The following is a 24,829-nucleotide window of genomic DNA, read 5'->3' as shown; positions in this document are numbered from 1 at the left end:
TAGACACGCTGACGTGTATCTGGACCTCTTAGAGCTAATCTATCCTCATCTGAGAATAGTATGTTCCTCCATTTCGCCAGTTCAGTCCAGAGGCGTCATTTGATAGGGTCAGGGGGGCATTTGCCCCCCTGACCCTGAAAATGACTGAAATTTACAAAAAATACATCAATTTTCATCATTACATCATATATAATATATTGTATATTTAATGCTTGCCCCCCCCCCCAATCAAAATTTCAAATGACGCTCCTGGTCCAGTCAGCATATTCTCGCGCAAAACTAAGTCTAGTTCTACAGTGTGGTGGGAGCAGTTGTGGGGCGCGAGCTAGACGGAAACCCCCTTAGATTTCTTTCTACCAGTCTTCTTGTAATGGTAGTTGTAGTTCACTTATAGACTAAGAGCCGCTATAGGTGAAATTTCCTAATCATTTTAGGCACGACGGGACCCTATAACTTAAATAGTAGAACCTAAAAGAAAACGTTTTAGTACTGTGCCGTCACTTTTCGGTGGCACATGCGTCTACAGTGGCGCATCAAACTTTCCACTTACGGACGGGATTAGAGTTGCACAAGTTTGACTTAAAGATTTGAACTTGACTTGAGTTTGACTTAATTTCAAGTCAAACTCAAGTTAATCCTTTTGACAAATATTTCAAGTCAAGTCAAACTGGTCAATTGTACAGGTTTGAAAATTCAAACTGTTTGTCAAACTAGTTTGAAAGAGTTTGAAAAATAATTTATTTAGTAGATATACTTTTTGTCGAGATAGACATGTTAGTTGCCAGCTAAGATAAGAAAATTAATAATACAATGAGTGCCACATAAAAATCAAAATTTTCAATGTGTTTTAATTTAAAACTTTTAAATGTAGATATTTATTTTTTTCGAATCCTGAGAAAACTAATAAGTATTTTTGAAAAATTTAAACTCAGAATGAAAGACTGCGTTATTACCGAGGGCCGAAAGTCTCATAGAATAAATAAAAAGTTTCTTTTGAATGAAATATTTGCAATTAATAATAACACTAAATTTTCCTTTTTATGTTCACCCCCGTAACTTATTAAAATAAACATTATAGAAGTTTTCAGGGATGTTCGTCCCTCACAAATAATGTAATCTTTCATGCTGCGTTTAAATTGTTTTTAAAATTCTTATTAGTTTTCTCGGGATTTAAAAAAAATTAATACGTTTAAAACACATTGAACGTTTTGATAATCGACATGTTACGCCTATGCCTTAAGGGTTACAATAAAATAAGACTATTTGGTTTTTCAATCAACAGCTCAAAATAAAATTATTTGGAATTTTTATGACTTTCTTTTATTAAAAAAAGGCATTTATTTATCTTCGGGCCAGTTCAAAAAAACATGTGGTACCAAAAAGCTAGTTCACTCGAAAATATGTACTACCACAATACAAAAGTTAGTATTGCTGTATATTCGTTGGTATTTCTTTAAAATTCAAAACTAACCATAGGGTTATTAGACCTGGATCCCGCGTACCAAAAAAAAGTTGATTAATAGCAACCTGAAAATTTGTTAATAGCTTAACGGTGTCTAGTCGGACAAACTTTGATGTACGGAAACACTGGAACAGGGAAAGTTTTAATTGTGGAACAGTTTAAAAATTTGGAACGTCAGATTACGAAAACATCACATGTATTTTGTCGGTCAGAACATCCAATTGATTTGTTACCCTTTCATTAAATTCTCATGCAAAAATCAGACTGCTATTACTAACCAACATGATTCCTGTCATTTGACATGTTCTTCGTGTTCCACTCATTAAAATGCCCAGTTGGTGATAAACACCAGTCTGATTTTTGCATGAGAGTTTAATGAAATGGTAACAAATTAATTGGAAGTTCCGTCCGACAAAATACATGGAACGTTTACGTAGTCTGACGTTCCAAATTTTTAACCGTTTCCACAATTGAAACTTCTTCTGTTCCAGTGTTCCCATACATCAAAGTTTGTCTGACTAGACACCGTTAAGCTACTAACAAATTTTCAGCTTGCTATTAATCAACTTTTTTTTGGTACGCGGGATCCAGGTCTCTATGGTTTTATATCTACATTAATCTACAATTTAAATTTTTTTCGGATACAGGCTACAAATGTTAGGTTTAAATTTAAAAAAAATTAATGTGTAAATATGCATTAAGCTTTCTTAATAATTATCCTAACTGGCGCGTTTATTGGGTTTTATTTTCTGTATGCGGTTTAAATATCGTATCAGCCAATACATATCTGTTTATTGAAATTTGTCAAAAAAAATATTTTGACCTTGTTGGGAGAGGGGGGAATTTCCCCTACCCCTCCCCCTCCCCTTGATCCGCCACTTAACAAATATAGGCGTAGGCCGTCTCATTTAAAATTGAAAATAAACAGGTTGCGTAATATAGTCCAAGTAATGAAGCTTAAAATATGGGGGTGGTTGCCACCCCACTTCGGGGGTTGAAATTTTTTATTATATTTTGATAACAAAAGTTGGTAAAAACATTCATTCTAAGCAAAAAACGTTCTATACATTTTTTTGATAAAATTAATAATTTCCGACTTATTCGCTATCGAAAGTGTTAGTTTTAAATCGAAAAAATCAATGTTTTTATTCAGTTTTCTTCTAATAACTCAAAAAGTTTTCGTTTTATCAAAACAACTTTGCGTAACAAAAATGTACCTTTTGAAAAAATAAACAAAACCGTTTTTTTTTTATTTTCTTTAAGACCAATAGTAATCGAGCTATACTTTATTTTATGTTAGCTCTTCTTCGTCAAATGCTTAAAATTGTAGTTTCAAAGTCAAAAGACGGGAAAACTATGCATTTTTCGAGAACAACGTGTTCAAACTAACTTAAAGTATTTACAAATATCTATCTCTAGTATTAAAAAAAGTCTCTAGCTCAAAAATTAAGTGACTTATAATGAAAAGAATGTTAGTCTCTATTTTTTTTTTCAGTGAAAAAGTGATTGGAAGCAACTCCCTAATCACCACCCTAATTAATATTAGTCATTGCCCTTATTTGGTGTTCTTTATTTATATATTATTAATAGCTTCTAAAAGTTTGACCGGCTTATAATGTTTAGTTTTGAAAAAAAATGGAGTTAAAAAGCGAATAACGAATTTTTGGAGTTTGGTAAAAAATGCTTTTTCTTCAGAATAGAAAGATTAGCATTAGAGATACGAAAAATTGTTTAAATATGAAATTATAGCTTATTTAATTCCTAAGAACATGGTTTGCAAACATTTTTCCTACAGCAAAAATTGAGTGAGCTATTAACAATTAAAACTTGTAATAACATGCAAAAACCACCTTTACCAACCCTTTCAAAATCACCAATTTTTGCGGCTGAGGATTTTAAAAGGATTTAATATCAAAATCCTTATAGACCTTGTAAACCCCTACAAAATTCTTTTTTAGTAAACTTTCTAAGATAAAAAATAAAAAAGTTACGGTTTAAAAATCAATATATTTTTTTGAAAAAAAAAAAGGAAAAATCAAATTGGAAGGATAATAATGTAAGTTAGCGGTGTTTTTAGTCATTGGCCTTATTCAGTTTTCTTTATTTATGTATTAGTAATAGATTCTAGAAGTTTGACTGGCTTAGAATGATTAGTTTAAAAAAACTGGAGTTAAAAGCGAATAACGAATTTTTGTAGTTTGGTAAAAGATGCCGTTTTTTTCAGAATAGAAAGATTACCATCAGATATACTAAAAAATGTTTTAATAAGAAATTGTAGGTTATTTAATTCTAAAGAACTTGGTGTTAAAACCATTTTTCTATGGTAAAAATGGAGTGAATAGTAAATGAGTATATATCAAGAAACATTGATTTTTTCGATATAAAGCTAACAGTTCCGATAGCGAATAAATCGAAAACTATTAATTTTATCAAAAAAATGTATAGAAGATTTTTTGCTTAGAATGAATGTTTTTACCAACTTTTGTTGTCAAAATATAATAAAAAATTTCAACCCCCGAAGTGGGGTGGCAACCACCCCCATAGTAAAAGCGCCTTTCGGCATCATATAGATTTTGATCCTTGGACTATCTACTATTTATGCTCAAATTTTCAAGCAAATCGATCCATTCTGTAAAAATTGCGAGGTGAAAAGCTTCGGTTCCTGAACTAATATTCAAACTTTTCAAACTGTTTGAACATGTTTGAATTCAAGTCAAACCTAAAGATATCGAAATCAAGTCAAGTCAAACTTTTTTATACAAAAAGTTTGATTTTCAAGTCAAGTCAAGTTTGTTGAGTAAAATCAAACTAGTTTGACTTGATGCATCTCTAGACGGGATACATAAATTAAAAAATACCCTCCCTCATTATCAGAATTTAATTTTTTTCATTTTTTTAAGTTCTATGTGATTAAGACATAAGATTCATCGTAATTTTATCCAACCACCCCCTTCTCCCTGCCCCCACCATCAAAAACTTTATTTTTCGATTTTAATTTTTTTGGTGGGATGCAATCAATTTTAAAATTTCAAAAAATTCACAAGCATAGTTAAGGCTTTTATAAAACACGTCTATTTTTTTTATAGATCTGTAAGTTGAGTGTACATAACCTCAAAAAAATTTTAAATTTTTTTTTGGAAAAAAGTATATAACTTTTTTTTGGAGCTGCAGATCTAATTTTTTCTTAGTCTTGTGTATTTTATCAAACACTATATTTCTAATTTTTTTCAGATTTTTCTGTAACGCCGGTCATCTTCAAAAATCCAAAGAACTGTTTTTTAAGGGGGTTTTGGGGGGTTTGAACGTGTTTTTCTGATTTTTAAATATTTTAAAGGACTCAGTTACTTCAAGTTACATATAACCTATAAAATCAAAATTGATTTGATATATTATGAAGTCTATAAAATAGGGAAAATCCCCCAAAACCCCCCAAAAAACAGTTTTTTGGATTTTTGAAGGTGGGGAGCCTTACGGAAAAATCTGAAAAAAATTAAAAATATAGTGTTTGATAAAACACATAAGATTAAGGAAAAATTAGACCTGCAGCTATTCCTCAAAAAAAGTTATACGCTTTTTTGAAAAAAAAATCTCTTTTAATTTTTTGAGGTTATGTACACTCTACCTATGGGTCTATAAAAAATAGGCATGTTTTATAAATGCCTCAGCTATGCATGTGAATTTTTTGAAATTTTAAAATTGATTGCATCCCAACAAAAAAAAAATAAAAACGAAAAATGAACTTTTTGATGCTGGGGGCAGGGGGAAGGGGGGTGGTGGGTTAAAATTACGCTGAATCCTATGTGTTAATCACATAGAACTTAAAAAAATAAAAAAAATGTAATTTTGTTAGTAAGGGAGGGTAACTTTTAATTTATTTATCCCGTCCATAAGTGGAAAGTTTGATGCGCCACTGTCGACGCATGTGCCACTGAAAAGTGACGGCACAGTGTTCAAACGTTTTCTTTTAGGTTCTACTATTTAAGTTATAGGGTCCCATCGTGCCTAAAATGATTAAGAAATTTCACCTATAGCGGCTCTTTGTCTATTATATCATCTTATATACACCAACATTTTTCAGCACAAAAAGACGTGTACGAGCTATTGCTCAACACGTTGTTGACAATGAAGCGGTCATCTCGAAATGCAGTGCAGGCCGCCACGCAGTCCCGATCTTAACCCAATTGAACAACAAAATTTAACAATTTGGGACAACCTCAAAAATGGGTAAGAGCAAGAGTACTACATCCTTCGGAAAGCTCATGTCCCCCAATCGGGTAACCAGAATATCATGAATGCATTACCGAACCGGCTCCAAGAAGTACTAAGGGCCAGAGATGAAAACACACAGTATTAATACTCATATTTTTTTAATTAGACAATGATTTTCAAAATTTTGTTTAAAAATTTTTAAACATTGGATGGAAAGCATCCTTTGATAAACGGTATTTTGTTGGTAAAAAATATATTAATTTCTGTTCTGTTGATATTCGAGAAGACTAGCCGATTTCCAAGCCTACTATAACTATACCTTTTCTACTACTGTATACAGACAGATCAATTAATATTATTTAACAAAAGACAAAAAATGACGGCGTCCTTTATGTAAAGTGGTGCCATTGTTCAATATAATAAAAATAGAGTAAAGTGTTTATTTAGGTGTGACCAACCCATAAAAGGATTTATTTCTGGTTTAAAATAGTCACCTTGATTGATTTATTGCTTTCAAAAGAATCTGGTAAGTCTCCCATCCCAGTCCTTTGAATAAACTGAATCATAAACCAATAAAATTAAATAAAAGAAGTAACTAGCTGTAGGGGCTACTTTTTGATTTATGCACTGATGACAGCTCCGTAAATTCAAAATTGTTACAGGCCAGTCGCTTGAAAAAAAATTACATATTACATATCAGTTAGCAGCAACACTTGAAAACTTTTTTGGTAGTACACCGTTGTCTTTGCATTAACACGTTGACGGATAATGCGTCAAATGTATAAGCAAGTGTTGTGACACTATATTTATTTTGCAAAGAGAATAGGGATTTTTTGAATTTCTTTTAGCGCTTATAGTTTATGGAAACAGTGAGTTTTTTAACTTTTTTGTAAACATATGGACCACGACCATGGACGTCGTGTCATATTTCATATTATATGCATCTGTAGATGTAATGTGACATTCTTTGACACCGATTTTTTGCTACAATCGACCTCCCTCCCCCTAAGCTGTGTTACGTAATACTTGAACGCCCCCCATCCGAATTTTCAAAGTTTGCGTAAAATTCTATTTTGAAATTTTGAATACCTTAAAAAAAGTCGACAATGTCTAGAGTGTAATACTAACTAAAACCCCATACAAAACTCATGCATTTTATATCGTGGTATCATAATTCTAGGAAAACTCAAACTCTGAACTTTGAGTATCATTGTCCAGTGGCGCTCAAAATCCCGACAGCCAAAATCCCGACAGCCAAAATCCCGACGGCCAAAACACCGACACGTCAGAATCCCGACATGCCAGAATCCCGACAAGCCAAAATCCCGACATGCAACAATCCTCGCATAAGTAAAAATTCCGACCACTACATTTTGAATATTTATTGTTTCCTTTTCAAATGCAATACCAAATCATATTATAGAGTATTGAAATTGAAAAATTATTACTTACTAATAAGTACGGGTACTAATTATTATGTATTTTAAAAGAAAAAATTATTTAAACACTTCATTTTATAATATAAAAGCTATACTTACTGAAATGGAAGGTTGTGACACGATAATACCTATTATAATATGAAAGTAAACTTAAATTCAGGATTTGATTATACATATATTATATTATTGGACTATATATTGGCAAAAAAAAATAATTTAATTCAACTACCCATGTTAGACACTTAACAAGAAACTGGAACTTGTTACAGAAAATGACAATGTAGAACAAACATGGGACTTAATTAAAAATACTGTAAAAGCCGTAGCAGATGATACTAACAAGCCAATCAAAAAACAACAAAAGGCATGGTTCGACGATGAATGCAAACTAGAAATAGAGAAACGGAACAAGCTACGAGTAGAAAATCTAAGACTGAAATAAAAAACAGCGGAAACACTTTACATAGAGCAAAGAAGAAAAACCAGCGCAATTTTAAGAAATAAAAAGAGAAAATTTTATGAAGATAAGTTGAAAGACATTGAAGAGAATTACAAAAATAATCTTATTAGAAATGTATATCAAGGCATTAAAAATCAAAAAAGAGAATATAAACCACAGCCCATTTATTACAAAGATAAAGAAGGAAAAATGATATTTGATGACCAAGAAATATTAAAATGATGGAAACAATATTTTGATGAATTGTTAAACGGGGAGTATACAAATAATCGCAATGAAGAAGGCACAGACGATGGAAATGAAGAACACATAAATCACGATAATGAAGGATACACAGACGAAATAATGAATATGCAAAGATACAGTACGGAAGATCTAGCACCATCCCTAAATGAAGTTGAAATTATTATTAAGAATCTAAAAAACTATAAATGTCCTGGAAGTGATTCTATAACAGCGGAAATGTTAAAATATGGAGGAGCGCAGCTAGCTGACAGACAAAATACACAAATTACCAAAAAACATATGGGAAAAGGAAGAACTACCAATGGAGTGGAAGCAAGCAGTGATATGTCCTCTTTATAAAAAGGGGGACAAAGCAGAATGTCAAAATTATAGGGGTGTGGCACTATTAAATGTAATATATAAAATATTAGCAGTCCACATCAAAAACAAGCTAGCAAGAAGTCTTAACAATAGCATAGGTGAATACCTGTGTGGCTTTAGAAAAGGGAGAAGTACTTCAAGTACTATAGACAACATCTTTACTTTAAGAGAAATACAAGCTGAGAGCTATGAATATAATAAACCAACAATGGCACTCTTCATAGATTTTAAGCAAGCGTTTGATAGAATAAAAAGAAAGAAATATATAAAGCGTTAAAAAATCTAGAAGTTTCACCAAAAATAATAAGAATGATAAAGCTTACACTTACGAAAACAGAAAATAGAGTAAAAGTAAATAACCGACTAACAGAAAATTTTGAAGTGAATGAAGGAGTACTACAGGGGGATCCGTTGTCATCACTGCTATTTAATGTAGTATTGGAAATGATAATAAAAGAGGCTAATATTAACAGCTCAGGACACATATATCACAAAAAACATAAATGTTTGGCATTCGCGGATGATGTAGTAATTCTATCCAGAAGCAAGGAACAATTAAAAGAGGTAGTAGAACGACTAGAAAAGGCAGCTCGAGAAAAAGGACTTTATATAAATGAAACAAAAACTAAGTACATGGAATGGACCGACAAAAATTTTGAACAAGGGCAATATTTAATGATAACAGCGAATGAAGGGAAAATGTATAAATTTGAAAAGGTAGAGAGATTTGAATATTTAGGGACCTTATTTTCTAGTAGACCAAATATCCGGGAAGAAATACACAAAAGACTAATGTCAGGGAATCGTTGCATGTATGCACTCAATAGAATACTCAGAAGCAAAAATATATCCAAAGCAGCTAAATTAAGAACGTATAAAACTGTGATACGACCAATAGTTACGTATGCCTCAGAAACCTGGACTATGACAAAAACCGAGCAATCAATGTTACAAGTATGGGAAAGAAAAATACTTAGAAGGATATTTGGGGGAAAAATGATCAACAATCAGTGGACACGAAGAACAAACAAGGAGTTGGAAGAATTGTATAAGGAGCCTAATATAATTGCAGTTGTAAGATCACAAGGACTTAGATGGTTAGGACATGTCCAAAGAATGGCCCAAGTTAGAATGCCTAAAATCATGTTAAGCGCTACAATAGGTGGTAAAAAGAGAAAAGGAAGACCTAGGACCAGATGGAGCCATGAAGTTAATGATGACCTGAGGTATCTCAATGCAACCAATTGGAAAGAAAAAGCGAAGAACAAGCAAGAATGGAGGAAGATTGTAAACCAAGCCATGAGCCTGCTTGGCTCGAAGTGCTAATGTATATACCTATGTTAGAAATTTTATTTAGAAAATTAGTTCATATTAAATGGTAAATACTTTTTTTTAGTAACAAAAAATAAAAAACAGATGACCATAAACAAAAAACAAGAAATAAATGTAATTATATGTTAAAAAGAAACTTATCAAACCTGTCGGGATTCTGGCCTGTCGGGATTTTGGCCTGTCGAAATTCTGGCGTGTCGGAATTTTGGCCGTCGGGATTGTGGCTGTCGGGATTTTGGCTGTCGGGATCTTGGGGTAATTGTCAACATAAAAATGTTAAATAATCAATAAAATGATGATGATAAAGTTCTATATTTAAAAAAATGGCCCGATTTTCATGGAAAGTCCCCGATTTCACGTATTTTATTCAGCCTTGTCTCGAATTCGGCTGAATTGGAGTTGGTCACACTAGGTAGATGTTACGTCTCATTGCTGGATTTAAAAACACAAGGAGATATGACGATCTAAATACGAACGTCTTTGTGTTTAATTGGAAATATTGGTGAAGAAAAATGTGTCTTCTTTCACAGCACAAGTGGTCTGCTTTGAATGACCTGGAGAAGGAAGACATGATCATTTTTAACACGTGGACTAGTATTCCTAAGTCTTACGATCAGCTGAAAAAGCTCGTGTTTGCTGTTCTTCCCTTTCTGGGTTCTAGGTTACATGTGAGCAATATTTTTCAAGCATGAACATTATCAAGAGTAAACTGAGAAGTCGTCTTACTGACATGGGCGCCCATACCCATGGGCAGGGGGGACCGTGGCCCCTCTAGCTTTTCGGTTGCTGTAAACTATATATGGTTATCCAAAGTATACAAAATATAATGTGCAACATCTTCCCGTCTGCCGCCCTCCCCTCTGAATTTTTTTATATGGGCGCCCGTGCTTACTGATGAGAACTCTTGATGATGAAGATGAAAGAGCATTGTTAGCATTAATAAATATGTATTAAGTAGGAAATTTAGTTTTATTTAGTGTACTACTTATATAGTGTAATAAAAGTTTACTAAACAAGCACATTTGACTTCCAATTTTTTTTTAATTTATGTAATGTTCATATTTGGCTCTTTGGCTATTAAGTTTGCCGACCACTGACCTAGACTATATAAATATTGTTCTATTTTTAATGTAATTATTTCAGCTAAAAATAAAAGTATTAAGCAAATAAACTATACTCACGGTGGTTCTAATTCGCAGTTCACCATCAGATCGGAATTATTGGAATTTATATTGGGTCCATTCTCCTCACTTGCCTTACCTCCAGGGTTAGAGCTGAAACAAGTAGCAACTTAGTAATCATAAAAAACAACAGATAGAGGCTAACTGCTACACTTTGCTGTTACGGTTCCTACATACAGGGTGCTGCTAGATATAGAATTTTAATAGTTTTTTTTAGTATGAGTCCAAATAATTCATTAAGTATACGACGATCAATCAAACAGATGAAATACAGAGGCGAATAGGCCTGACATGGGCAGCATTCGGCAAGCGAAAGGTTTATAATAAATGTGTTTTGCCTGTACTGGGTGTCCCAATAAGAATGGCTCTCGGCCATATATCTCAGGAACCGTTTATAGTACAGCTTTGAGAAAAAAATATTTATAACAAAAGTTGCCTCGGGAAAAGCCTGGAAATTATTTTTATAATTGTAGGTCCACCGGTAGAGGGCGTAATTGAATATCAAAAATTAAAAAATCAAAATTTTACAAAATTTACGTAATGAAAGGGCACTGGAAATTCAATTATCGTATTCTTCATAAAATTATGCGCATATTTGATTTCACAAGTTTAAGTCTACCTTTGCAAATAAGAGGTGGGGGTGAGTGGGAACCTTCTTATTAAAATTAGACCAAATTAGCAATAGAATAGCGAAAACCGCATGTCGATACCTTTTTTCGATCTCGAGATATCTTAAGAAACGTGTAAATTTTAAACATAACTGTTACTGTCACCGGTAAACGAGGTTAAGGAAAAGTAGTGTGCTATGGAAGAAACAAATAAACATTTTCCAGATGTAAACGTATATAATTAATTAAAACAACAATAAGACAAACAACACTATAGAATATAACAAAGAAATAAAAGCAACTACTTACTTAGTCTTAGTGACTGCCTAAATGTTCAAATTGTTGCCCATCATTTTCGATGCAAGCATTTACTCTTTCAAGAGTATGTAGATTGAATAGCAACGTATTTAACTGTTTTAGACTTTTATTTATGGGGACGGATTAAAAACCTTGTTTTTGCCGCTAGGCCACTACTCGAGAAAACATGATCTAGAATCTAGAGAATACGAAACGCCTTTCAAAGCATTGTGAAAGCAGAAATTGAGACTGCTGTTCAATCTACTCTTGAAAGAGTAAATGGTTGAATCGAAAATGATGGGCAACAATTTGAACATTTAGGTCGTCACTAAGTAAGTAGTTGTTTTTATTTCTTTGTTAGATTTTATAGTGTTGTTTGTCTTATTGTTGTTATAATCAATTATATACGCTTACATCTGGAAAATGTTTCTTTGTTTTTTCCATAGCACACTACTTTTCCTTAACTTCGTTTACCGGTGACATTAACAGTTGTTTAAAATTTACACGTTTCTTAAGATATCTCGAGATAGAAAAAGGTATCGACATGCGGTTTTCGGTATTATGTTGGTCTAATTGTGTAATACAGAATTAAAAATGCATACTTGTATTTAATATTCTCCAAAGAAAGCTAGATTTCCGAAAATAATTAAATAGCGCCTACTAGCTAGCATATTACTTATTAGGCTATTTCGATTAATGTACCACATATGACAGAGGTTCGAAAGAGCGTTGGAAAGCTCTATTATACAGGGTGTCCCGAAAAGATTGGTCATAAATTATACCACACATTCTGGGGTCAAAAATAGTTTGATTAAACCTAACTTACCTTAGTACAAATGTGCTCGTAAAAAAGTTACAGCCCTTTGAAGTTACAAAATGAAAATCGATTTTTTTCAATATATCGAAAACTATTAGAGATTTTTTTTATTGAAAATGGACATGTATCATTCTTATGACAGGAACATCTTACAACAAAATTAGAGTGAAATTTGTCCACCCCATTAAAAATTTATGGGGATTTTGTTTATATAACCCCCCCCCAACGTTTCTAAAACTTTTTTGCGTCCTAGTATTTTTTCGATAAGCCAGTTTTTATCGAGATGCGGCTTCTTTTTCAATATATTTACGTAAAAATTTTATGGGGGTTTTGTTCCTTGAAACCCCCCAAATGTTTGTGTATGTTCCAATTAAACTATTATTGTGGTACCATTAGTTAAACACAATGTTTTTAAAATTTTGCCTCTTAGTATTTTTTTTATAAGCCACATTTTATCGAGATGTAGCTTCTTTTTAAAAATATACCTAAAAATGTAAATTATAAATAAATTTTCAGATTATTAACAGGTCTCTATAATCGTACTTAACCATATACAAATATGTGGTGGCTTCAAATGGCGACAAATATTCAAAATATCTCGATAAGAACTGACTTTTCGAAAAAGTACTAAGAGGCAAAAAAGTTTTAAAAACATTGTGTTTAACTAATGGTACCGCAACAATAATTTAATTGGAACGTACACAAAAGTTTGGGGGGGTTTAAAAGAACAAAACCCCCATAAAATTTTTATGGAGTGCACAAATTTCACTTTAATTTATTTTTAAGATATTGCTGCCATAAAACTGCCACAAGTCCATTTTCAATAAAAAATCTCTAAGAGTTTTCGATATATGAAAAAAAATCGATTTTCATTTTGTAACTTCAAAAGGCTGTAACTTTTTTTGTGTGCACTATTGTATATAGGTAAGTGAGGTTTAATCAACCTATTTTTGACCCCAGAATCTGTAGTATAATTTATGACCAATCTTTTCGGGACACCCTGTATACGTTGATATCTGAAAAATGTTCCTTTGTTTTTTCCATAGCACACTACTTTTCCTTAACTTTATTCACCGGTGACAGTAACAGTTACGTTTTTAAATTTACACGTTTCGTAAGATATCTCGAGATAGGAAAAAGCTATCAACATACGGTTTTCGCTATTTTGTTGCTAATTTGGTCTAATTTTGTAATATAGGATTAAAAATGCATACTTGTATTTAATATTTTCCAAAGAAAACTAGATTTCTGAAAAAAAAAATTAATAACGCCTCCTAGCTGGTTTATTACATAGTAAGTAATATTACATAGTAAGCTGGTTCGAAATTATAACTTTTACATTGACGAAAAAGAGCTGTTTTTAACAAGACCAAGTATGCAAAATTCTATTTAGCAAAACCGGACTTACAGCCATTTTTTCATAAGAAGGTTCCCACTCACTCCAACCTCTTGTTTGCAAAGGTGGACTTAAACTTGTCAAATCAAATATGCGCACAATTTTATGAAGAATACGATGATTGGATTTCCAGTGCCCTTTCATTAGGTAAATTTTGTAAAATTTTGATTTTTTATATTTTGATATTCAATTACGCCCTCTAGCGGTGGACATACAATTATGAAAATAATTTCCAGGCTTTTCCCGAGGCAACTTTTGTTATAAATATTTTTTTCTCAAAACTGTACTATAAACGGTTCCTGAGATATGGCCGAGAGCCATTCTTATTGGGACACCCGGTACAAACTTATGTAGCAAAGACTTTAACACTGACGCAAAAATTCGCAAATAATCTCAGAGTTACATAAAGAGCCATGGAACGTGCAATGCTGGACCTTCCAGACCAAACCAAGAAATCAGGCAAAGATCAGGAGTTCAAGACATCATTGAAAGAATCACGACGCTTAAGTGGAATTGGGCAGGGCACTTAGCTAGATGACAAAATGGACCGTGGTTAAGACGAATCATGGAATAGAAGCCCAGAAACTATAAAAGTGAGGGAGGCCTATGTCCAGCAGTGGACGTGATAGGCTGATTGATGTTTATGACGACGATTTATAGGGTTAAATATAATGGACTATTAATTCCTGTATTAAATGGATTAGCCAAGTCAGTTCTAATTCTATACAGTTCTAACACAAGTCAAGGCTATCCTAATTTCTCATCCCTTGTGTCCCATTAGCTCAGACTCAGAACCAATGATTTGCAGCTACCTACGTCTGAACATGTTTTAATATTCGAGTCGTTAAATAATCCGATTCCTGAACCCGATTAAAGTCATTTAAATCTTAACAAATCAAGTCGTTGGCACCTACTACAACGCATCCAAAACGATATCTGGAAACGTTGGTTTTTGGAGTAAGTATATTAACAATCTTCAACAAAGACACAAGTGGACTAAACAGTCTCCTCCGGTTTCCAAGAGGATCTGGTAGTTATTAAAAAGGATCAGCAATCCTTTGCAATGGGAACTTGGTCGAATTGTTACCGTCTTTCCGGGACAGGATGATGTAGAAACTGTATCCACCTTTAGCTACTTGGGAGTAACAATAAGGAGAGAGAAAACAGAAAAAGAGAGATCAGATGAAAGCATTCTGAAAAGCAAAAAAACATATGGAATGAATTCAAATCTGCTGAGAAGCAAGACTCCTGAAATTCGAAAGAAAAATAATGTGAACGATACTGGGCCACAATGTAACAAGAAAGGGAGAAAGAATAATTAAAACAAATGCCGAACTTGAAGAATAATTAAAGTGAGAAAATATAGTCAGATACATAAAATCTGACAGTTGCCTGTCACCTCTTGTAACATAATGACCTAATTTGTTACCTTTGACCCACTTACCACGTGTGGGAGTCATATGTTATCCTAGGGCCGTATCCTTAGGAATTATATCCATCCTTTGGAATTTGCTATGTTAGCATTTTGATGTGACTTTTAGTCCATTTTTGAAAGGCTTTGACCTTCGTATTTTTTGGTTGGCTCACCATGTTCTTGCAACACTGATGATGCTCTTTTTAGAGCGAAAACGTTTTGTTCGATGTTTGTAGCCCTATAGGGCTTTTTAAAATAATATACCTTTTACCAAGACCAAATTTTTTTATTAAATTTTACATAAAATCTCTTCGCCTAGAATGGATATGACATATACAGAGACGCCCACACTCGGATATTTTATGCATTAACGCCGACCGTACTCGTTTGAGGACGCCTATAAAAATAAACTTTCTGTTGAATTTAAAAATGTTTTGAGCTAATTGTTACATTTATTCTCATCAAGATAAATAGTGTCGTCGGTAACTGGCTTCAGTTCGCTTTAAATACAACCAGTTGTGATTATATAGTGCTTTGTATAACATTAGTTTCTGAAGACGTGCAGTTACAAATTAAAATACATTTTTCCATCAAGAAAAAAAATTAATTTTAAAAGTTTTATACCGCAAATTAGAAGTCCACGGGGGTGGACTTCGGTTATTTTATATTTGGTAGTATTTAACAGTCACTATATTTTACCGTCCTCGAACGAAGACGTTAGGCACAAATATGTCCAATTCGCGTATTTGCTTGGTTTCAGATCATTATGGATTCTACAATATTTTACGGCTCCAAAACCTTCTAAAAATTGGAACAAGCCTTAGAAGAAGTTAATAATGAGGAATATGAACAACTGGAAAATATTAATTTGTGTGTCTGCCACCAAATTTTGATGAACTGACAGATACCGAAGAACTTGATGATTTTCTAGAAGTTCCAAATTAAATGAAATTCCCGGAACTATAGAAACTTCTCTTAAGTCTCATAATAAACCAGATAATAGAAGAACTTCTGATGAAGTTTTGGGTGGACTATCCAAGTAATATGCTAATTTCTTAAAACCCAAGTGGGTAAAAACCGGTTTTCAATCTACTACCACAACAGTAAATATATACCATTTGAAGAGAAGAAGAAAAACGTTAACGAAACTCTAACGAAATTATTACCAAGTCAAATTTTTGAAAAATTACTGAAGAAATTATTACATACATTTGTGACCAGGCAATTATTTTATACGCACAGCAAAAATATCACTCTTTTACAATATCTCCAAACGAAATGCAAATTTGTTTGCAATATTATATTATCTAATTGGGTGTATAACAGATTACCAAGAGAAAGGTTATACTGGTCATTAGATGAGGACCTAGGAGTTTCCTGTGTTTATAACGTGATGAGCAGAGACAGATACTTAGAATTAAAAAAGTTTGTTCATCAAGCGGATAATGCCATATAGTCCAGGGCGCATCTGTTTTGAGATGGACGTTGAGAGGTGACTCAAATTTTTTTGCAGAAATTGCTTGAAAATAAATCAAATAATAATATTTGAGTTATCTTCCCTCTCAGAAAGGCCCGGAACATTGTTTAAATAATCAAAATGTCAAAAAATTAAGGAAAAATTCATATTTTTTCTTGGTTTTTTGATTATAACTTTAAAAGTATTCATTTTCGGGAAAAGTTGTACTAATATAAAAGTTGCATATTTAAATTTCCTACAATATGGAATTGGTTAATAATTTAAAAAATAGTCACCCTAGTTGCAAAATAGCAATAATTGCGAAAAAACCATACAAAAACAAGTATTCGCATTTTACGTTTTTCAACCATTTATGCTACACTTAGAACCTTCGTATTTCACCCAGAAAAACTTTATGATACAGTAAAACAATACTGTAAATTTCATTAAGATCTGTTTAATAGATTTTGCAAAATAAATTTTGCAATTCAGCTTTCGCAAAAAAAATCATTTTTTCAAAATGTTACAGGACTGAAAATAAAGTAGATAGCAAGTTGAAGATTTTTTTGCTTATAGAAGTGTACTGTACCTTTCATTTGCAATTAGCAAAATTAAAATCGAGTAATTACCACGGCGTCAGGCAATTTTTTAAATAAACATTAATTTTTGGTGCTACGCGCAGGAAAACGGTGTTCGATTCACACAAGTTGATTTCCACCAAACCTTCTTCCAATCTTTATCTAATATATTATTTTCTTACTCTATATTTTGTTGTATTTTAATATTTTAATTCCACAAAAATCAAACTAATTTTATTATTGTTTGTGAAATATTGTTTAAACAATTGCATATGTTTAAAAATAATAAACTTTTATTCTCTAAGTTAAAATATATGAACAAAGAAAGTGTTTGCTAATATAAGTAGTGTTATTTCAAAGGATAGAGTATGTGTTTTTATTTTGCAATAAACAAATTTATTTATTTATATCGAAATGTAATAAAAATTAAAATGTATCAATCATTATCAAAGGTCATTGGAATGTCCAATCAGAGCAAACTATACGCTGTCCTGCGCGTAGCACCAATAATTATTGTTTAATTTAAAAAAATTCCTGACGCCGTGGTGTTAATCGATTTTAATTTTGCAAAATTGCAAATGAAAGGTACAGTACACTTCCATAAGCTTAAAAAATTTCAACTTGCTATCTGCTTTATTTTCAGTCCTGTAACATTTTGAAAAAATGAATTTTTTTGCGAAAGCTGGATTTCAAAATTTATTTTGCAAAATCTATTGAACCGATCTTAATGAAATTTACACTATTGTTTTACTGTATCATATAGTTTTTCTGGGTGAAACACGAAGGTCCTAAGTGTAGCATAAATGGTTTAAAAACGTAAAATGCGAATACTTGTTTTTGTAAGGTTTTTCGCAATTATTGCTATTTTGCAACAAGGGTGACTATTTTTTAAATTTATAACCAATTCTATATTGTAGAAAATTTAATTATGCAACTTTTATCTCAGTACAACTTTTCTCGAAAATTAATACCTTTAAAGTTATAATCAAAAAACGAAGAAAAAAATCGAATTTTTCCTTAATTTTTTGACATTTTGATTATTTAAACAATGTTCCGGACCTTTTTGAGAGGGAGGATAACTCAAATATTATTATTTGACTTATTTTCAAGCAATTTCTGCAAAAAAATTTGAGTCACCTCTCAACGTCCAAATGTACTAATATTTTTACAGATGCGCCCTGGTCTAATAGTAATGCCAAAATAAAGATCGTATCTTAAACACATAGGCGTAACCAGGGGGTGATTTTGGGGGTTTATAACCCCCCTTTTGGATGTACTTTGAGCTCTATACGCTTAACACCATTATTATTCCATACCCCTAGAGACCTTCTAGTAGATGTAACCCCCCCTTAGGATAAACCGGGTTACACCTCTGCTTAAACAAAAAAATAAAACAAAAGCGAAAGGAACTGTCTGAGAAAATCGTGTGCAAAAGTGTCCAGTAATGGAGTCTAAGCTAATGAAGAAAATGGCAAGAGGTACATATGATTATAGATTTGACAAAACTAATGAAATTTTGTGTGCAAAATGGTATGACAATGGTGTTTGTTCTATGTTATCCAATTATAATATCATTGAACCACTAGGTCAAGTAAAACGGTGATCCAGAGCATCAAAATCAAAAGAAAATATAGTACAGCCAAAATTATTTGCTTCCTACAATTCTTGAATGGGTGGAGCTCATGAGCATGATCAGTGCATATCAATATATCGAATAAGTATAAAAGGTAAAAAGTGGTGGTGGGTTTTATTTACGTACTTTCTTAACATGATCATGACTAATGCCTTGAAACTTCATCAAATTTCTGCTGAAAATGTGATGGATCAGTTAGAATTCCATCATCACATAGTACGTAGTTATTTGAGAGATGGTGTCACTTCAAGAACACAAAGAAAAAGAAAAGCTGGTTCCAGAATTCAAGTCCCCGAAGACTTTCATTTTCCGGAAAAACTGGAAAAACAGTTAAAGTGTTCTGTGTGTGTCTAATGAAGGCAAGGTGGACACGCAAAAAGTGTGAAAAAACAATGTGTATTGAAAAAGAATATTTTTAAAAATATCATTCAAATACCTAACGCCCCCATTTGAGGACGCCATTGTATTTCAAAATTCCTTTGAAAAATTTTTTTTTGAATATAATGTAATAAGTGTAACCCAGACATCACACTTTTGTATCGTTTACCATTTTTTCCCAGATAGTTTCTTTTTAGGCGTTAATGGGTTAAGAAGTAAACTAACTGGACACCATGGCCCAGGTGTAGGGGAAGCCCTAAAAGCAGATAGCCGGATGATGTAGAAGAAGATATAAGAGCAATGAATGCTAAAGACTGGAAAGTTCAGTGCAAGAACAGGAAGAAATGGGAAATAGTCACGACGCGACAGCAGCAAAGACAGACAGCAAGCTATAAATGACATATAGGAGTAATCCACCTTAACCAGGAATAGGATTTTGAACGCCATTGTGTTAGCTATAATCCCTAGGGATTGTAATGCTTAATGAATGAATGAACGAATTATTAATAAATGTAAATCTTACCAAGGACACTTGCAGCAACAACACCATAAGAGGCAGCAAGGCTTAGCTCTAAGCGGGGGGCCCTGAGCGCTTGGTTGTGGGCCATTTTGGGGGGCTGTTGTTATCGGCGTGCTTCCTCTTGCATTCGTAGCAGCTGCATTATTCGTGCCTGTACCTCTCAGTCTACATGCTGATCCTGCAGGCCCTCCAGGACCACCTCCCCCTTGGGGACCTGCGGCTCTGTTGTTCTGGCGACGCTCAGTTAAGCCACAAGACATCTGCAAAAAAAGTGTTCATTATTAGAAAATAGTTATGGTTTTGTTTTTAGTATTACGGATTATGACAAATTGTAAAAAGTAAAAAATTCCAACATATGTATTTCTCAATGCCTGATAACAGGATAGCGCCAATATACAGGGTGTTTTATTAAGAATGTCCAATCTCCGAGTTGTAGATTCTAGACCTTGAAATATTAAGATAAGATTTAACCAAAATCGTTTAGGTAAATAAAATATGGCTCCTTACTCAGGTACAGGGTATTTTATTTAAAAATTTATAAACTATTTTTGCTTAGTATTTTAAAACTATTCGATATATCCTTTTCATGCTTGTCATAAAGTGTAGGTATGTACTATACACTCTATGAAATTATGTTAAATAAACGATTCTGAGGCTATGGCTATTACCAGAGGCGTATGATAGAGGACAGTGAATGGTTGACCCTTCCCAAATTCTACGCCATTGGCGGAATTGCCATTTTAGTGCAATTTTTTGATTCTCCAATAATCTCTATGTAAATAACATACCCTTTACTCGTAACGATAAAGTCATTAGTTTTCGAGATATTTGAAGTTAAACATGTAGGTAATGGCACAGTTATTTTGATTAATGTATTGTGCCGCTTAATTTTTAATTTCAAATATCTCGAAAACCAATAATTTTATCGTTAAGAATGAATAATAGTCAGTCTTAACGATAAAATCATTAGTTTTCGAGATATTTGAAGTTTAAAATTATTAAGCTGCACAATACAATAAGTAATCAAAATATCTGTGCCGTTACATGTTTAACTTCAAATATCTCGAAAACTAATGACTTTATGGTTACGAGTGAAGAGTATGTTATTTACATGGAGTGTATTAGAGAATCAAAAAATTGTGCTAAAATGGCAATTCCGCCAGGGGCGTAGAAATTTGGAAGAGTTGACAATCTAAACAGCTTGGAGCATGATAGTGTAAGAAGATTGTACAAAAATAGATTATATGACACACTAAACACCAGAAACTACTTATACTACCAATTAATATAATATATAAAGGATTGTATAAATGGGTACACGTAGAACGTAGAGCATATGAAGCAAAATATATTTAGTATTTTATCTTTTTTTCATTTTTTCGATTTGTCCATTTTTGAACTATTTATATTAATCAATTATATTTTCATTAAAGGTACATTTAAAAAAAATACAGTTGTTGAACCACTCTAAAAAACCAATTTTATTTAGGCATAAAAAACATTTTTCTTTATAAAATTGTTTTTTGCCTTATTTTTCTGGTTAGTATTTATACTGCTTTTTTCTTCCATTAAGGTATATATTATAAGAAAAACAAATCATTAAAAAAACTTAATACAGTCAAACCTGCCATATCCGGATCAATGTGGCGACAGACCGACCGATCCGGATATGAAAAAATCCGTATATCAAGACCACTACTTCTTTTACAGTCTCTGAAACGTTTTCTCCTTCATACATTCATACCTTCATACATTATTTCGCCATCTTTTAGTTCTTCTTTTAGTGCGTTGTCCAACAGCATGACTGCCTTTCTCGGTAGATTTCGGTAGATCCGGACGGCGCAGACCCGTCCGGATATGGGGAGGTCCGGATATGACAGGTCCGGATATGGCAGGTTGTACTGTATAATTTTAAATGAAAATCTAAACCCTCATTGACAAGATGCCCAAATTTTGCTCTTAATGTTTGTAAACAATTGCGTTGTGAATTAAAGAAGAAATCTCAGGTTTTATTTTGGTCGAACAAATTTCTTTTTTTTTAAGTTATATTTTGTCATAATTACTCAGATAGTGTATTTTATTTTTCTGTAAAGGTTAAAACGGTGCAGATAATTATTTATTTGTTTATAAGGCAAAAAATTAAAGGTCATTGGGCATGAATTATTTTTTGTAAGAAAACCATAAAAAATTAATACCAGTACTTTAAAAAAAACACGAAATCTGAGACCATACGAAGAGAATGAGATCAAACAAGCTCTTCTAAGTATTCTCAAAGCAGCTGTAAGTACAGCCATTTGAAAATAACTTTTTTTTACAAATGGGATAAACAAAAAGAATAATTTAGAAACTACTCCACCGATCGGGTCCATCTTTTACAGATATAGGTACTACATAAAAACTCATATTGTCAAAAACGTTTTATAGTATATTATTCAACGAGCATGTAATGATAGCCATTACATGCGAGTAGAATACTATACTTTTTCTACGACCTTTTTTATTTTAATTAGTAAAAAATTTAATTATCAACTACTCGAGATTTAGATTATAATAATTTACAAGAATACCTAAATGCTATTTACCCCTAGGTGCCCCTAGTACGTGGCTGAATAATTGGTTGCCTACTATTACCAAATTATTATTTATTGTAAAAATACCACTAGAAATAGTCAATATAAGTTCCTTCTATTCGTTTCCGAAAAATTATAAGCTTAAAGTACCTACTGTCAATTAATCTAATAAATAGGAAATGGCTGTTGTCGGTGGACGTATTTCAATAGTTATAATGTATATTTACATTTAACTATATATAATATAATAATATAACTATATATAATATGTTATAACATATTTAACACAATATAACTTGAAAAATAAACACAATATTAGTTATAAATTCCAATTAACATAAACAAAATGAGCTAATGTCACTGTCACTAAAATAAATGATAAACGTCAAAATTTTTAGTAAGCAAGATATAAACGTAAAAAATATACTGACATTGTTACAGTTAAAATTCCTTTAAAAATTTTTCGAAGTTAAATATTGACATAAATTACAATAATTATTGTATTAAATAAACAACCTTAAGTAATTTTATTTGCAGTTTATATACGAATAATATTAAAAGTGGCATGCGTCACTTGAATCTAACTTCAGCCCGTGAGTAATGACCCGTGAGTAACTTCAGTCCGTGAGTAAGGAATTATTACTCACGGATACAGTAATGGGTGCTATTATCTATGAAAAAATAGCGAATAATGAGCATGTTATTAAACGGTCGTAGAAAAAATATTTTATTGTTTATTTTAATAATTGTAAACAATTGAAAAATATGTTTGTTTCCGGATTTAATTTGCAATAACTTTTTTGTTTATAAACATTTTTTAATTTAGAAAATCTTATTTTTAAAGAGCAAAAATTTTCAAGATAGTCGTATGTTGAACGTTTTTATCCACAGTGCGTAGTTTTTTTCACAATATTAAAATGAATGAAAAAAGTCCCTTTTTGCGCATTGTTAATAAAAAAGCACGACGCTGTAAAAATTTTGATACCCACGAGATGGTACACCTTTTCTATTGACTTTCCTCAGTAATTCCTATTCCCGTTAAAAAAAAAGCGCCCAGTAATTTTTCGGTTTTTAAATTCTTCATTTCCTGGGGTATATACAGGGTGATTGATTAGTGGGTGGGGTAAAGCTACATAAATCCGTTACAGTAATAGATAGCGATAAAAGTTAACAACAAAAATTGTAGCCAACTTTAAGCTCCACATTACAGAATTAGTTGTGGGGTTAAACAAAATTAAAATGTTACAGGGTGTTCGATAACAGTGGCAGACCAAACTTATGTTTTTTTTTTAATGGAACGCCCTTTATTTTATTTTATATTCGAAGTCTTCTTAACTTCTCCATTACAAAAATATAAAGGTTTGGTATGTTATACAGGGTATTTACAAAGTTATAACCAATTTTATATGAAAGTCGTAACAAATTTAACTCCCTGTATAAATAAAAATAATCACAAGGGCAACGGTTTATTGGCGCCATATTTTTTTATTTATTGTCAAAATTTTCATAAACGATTGATATTGCTAATTTTCTTTATATTGAGTACGGGGTGAGTCAAAATGCAAGTACATTATTTTCTCAGTAATTTTAAATGGAACATCCTGTAATTTATATCACTATCGAAAAGTACCATTACCGTACTTTAATTTGTATAAAACATTCCGTATGTCTAAATTTATTAGTTTTCGAGATATTTTCATTTTTCCATGGACCAGTAACGTAGCCACCCAGATTACCAGAATTTAATAAATTGGACCGATTTTTTTGGGGTTACTTTAAGAATGAAGGTTATAAAATGGCTCCAACAATAAGAGATGAGATGAAAAATACAATACAAAGTGTATTTTTTTTTATTGGTTTTAGGATTAGACCATGCGGCCAGAAACAAAGTAAGTAGTACATAAGTACATAAACATAATATATCTTATCTAAACTATCTAATTAGTAATCTAAGTTAAGGCTATCTAAGTCTGACCGACCTTTTTGTTAAGAATAGATATAATAAACATTTTTTTTCCAAAGTGAATTTTTGTTAAATTAATCTTAATAAACATTTTGGGATAAGGACAAGGGTCACACTTTTCTCATCCAAGGGTTTTTCTTAGCATTTTTTATTAATTATTGATTATCTATATACCCACCCCACAATGTAAGGCCATGTAGGTAAGCAAAAGGAAAGACATTTAAGGTTACAAGCCTAATCTAGTCATTCTATAACTTAATTTTACAGTCATATAGGAAAAACAAAATAAAATCAAAAATACGTTTATCACTCAGTGCCAAAAGATACATAACATTATAGGGACCGTAAATGTTTAAACTTCTTAAATTTTTTGTAAGAATGTCCGACTGATGTGTGTACAGTACAACCTGCCATATCCGGACCTGTCATATCCGGACCTCCCCATAACCGGACGGTTCTGCGCCGTCCGGATCTACTGAAATCTACCGAGAAAGGCAATCCCGCTGTTGG

General features: G+C 32.2%; 1 protein-coding gene across 1 annotated transcript in view; it reads right to left on the bottom strand.

Annotated features, from left to right (window-relative positions):
* Positions 1-24,829, bottom strand: part of LOC114342587 (regulator of G-protein signaling 17) — a 224,723-nt gene that overhangs the window by 143,747 nt on the left and 56,147 nt on the right. Inside the window, exons 2-3 of the mRNA XM_050641366.1 lie at positions 19,790-20,046; positions 10,690-10,782 (exon numbers count right to left, since the gene is read on the bottom strand). Of these exons, the coding sequence (XP_050497323.1) occupies positions 10,690-10,782; positions 19,790-20,046 (350 nt within the window). The remainder of the gene's footprint in view (positions 1-10,689; positions 10,783-19,789; positions 20,047-24,829) is intronic.

The sequence above is a fragment of the Diabrotica virgifera genome, chromosome 10, assembly GCF_917563875.1.
Source record: "Diabrotica virgifera virgifera chromosome 10, PGI_DIABVI_V3a".
Lineage (NCBI taxonomy): Eukaryota > Metazoa > Arthropoda > Insecta > Coleoptera > Chrysomelidae > Diabrotica > Diabrotica virgifera.
This window is presented reverse-complemented; position numbering and strand designations above follow the sequence as displayed.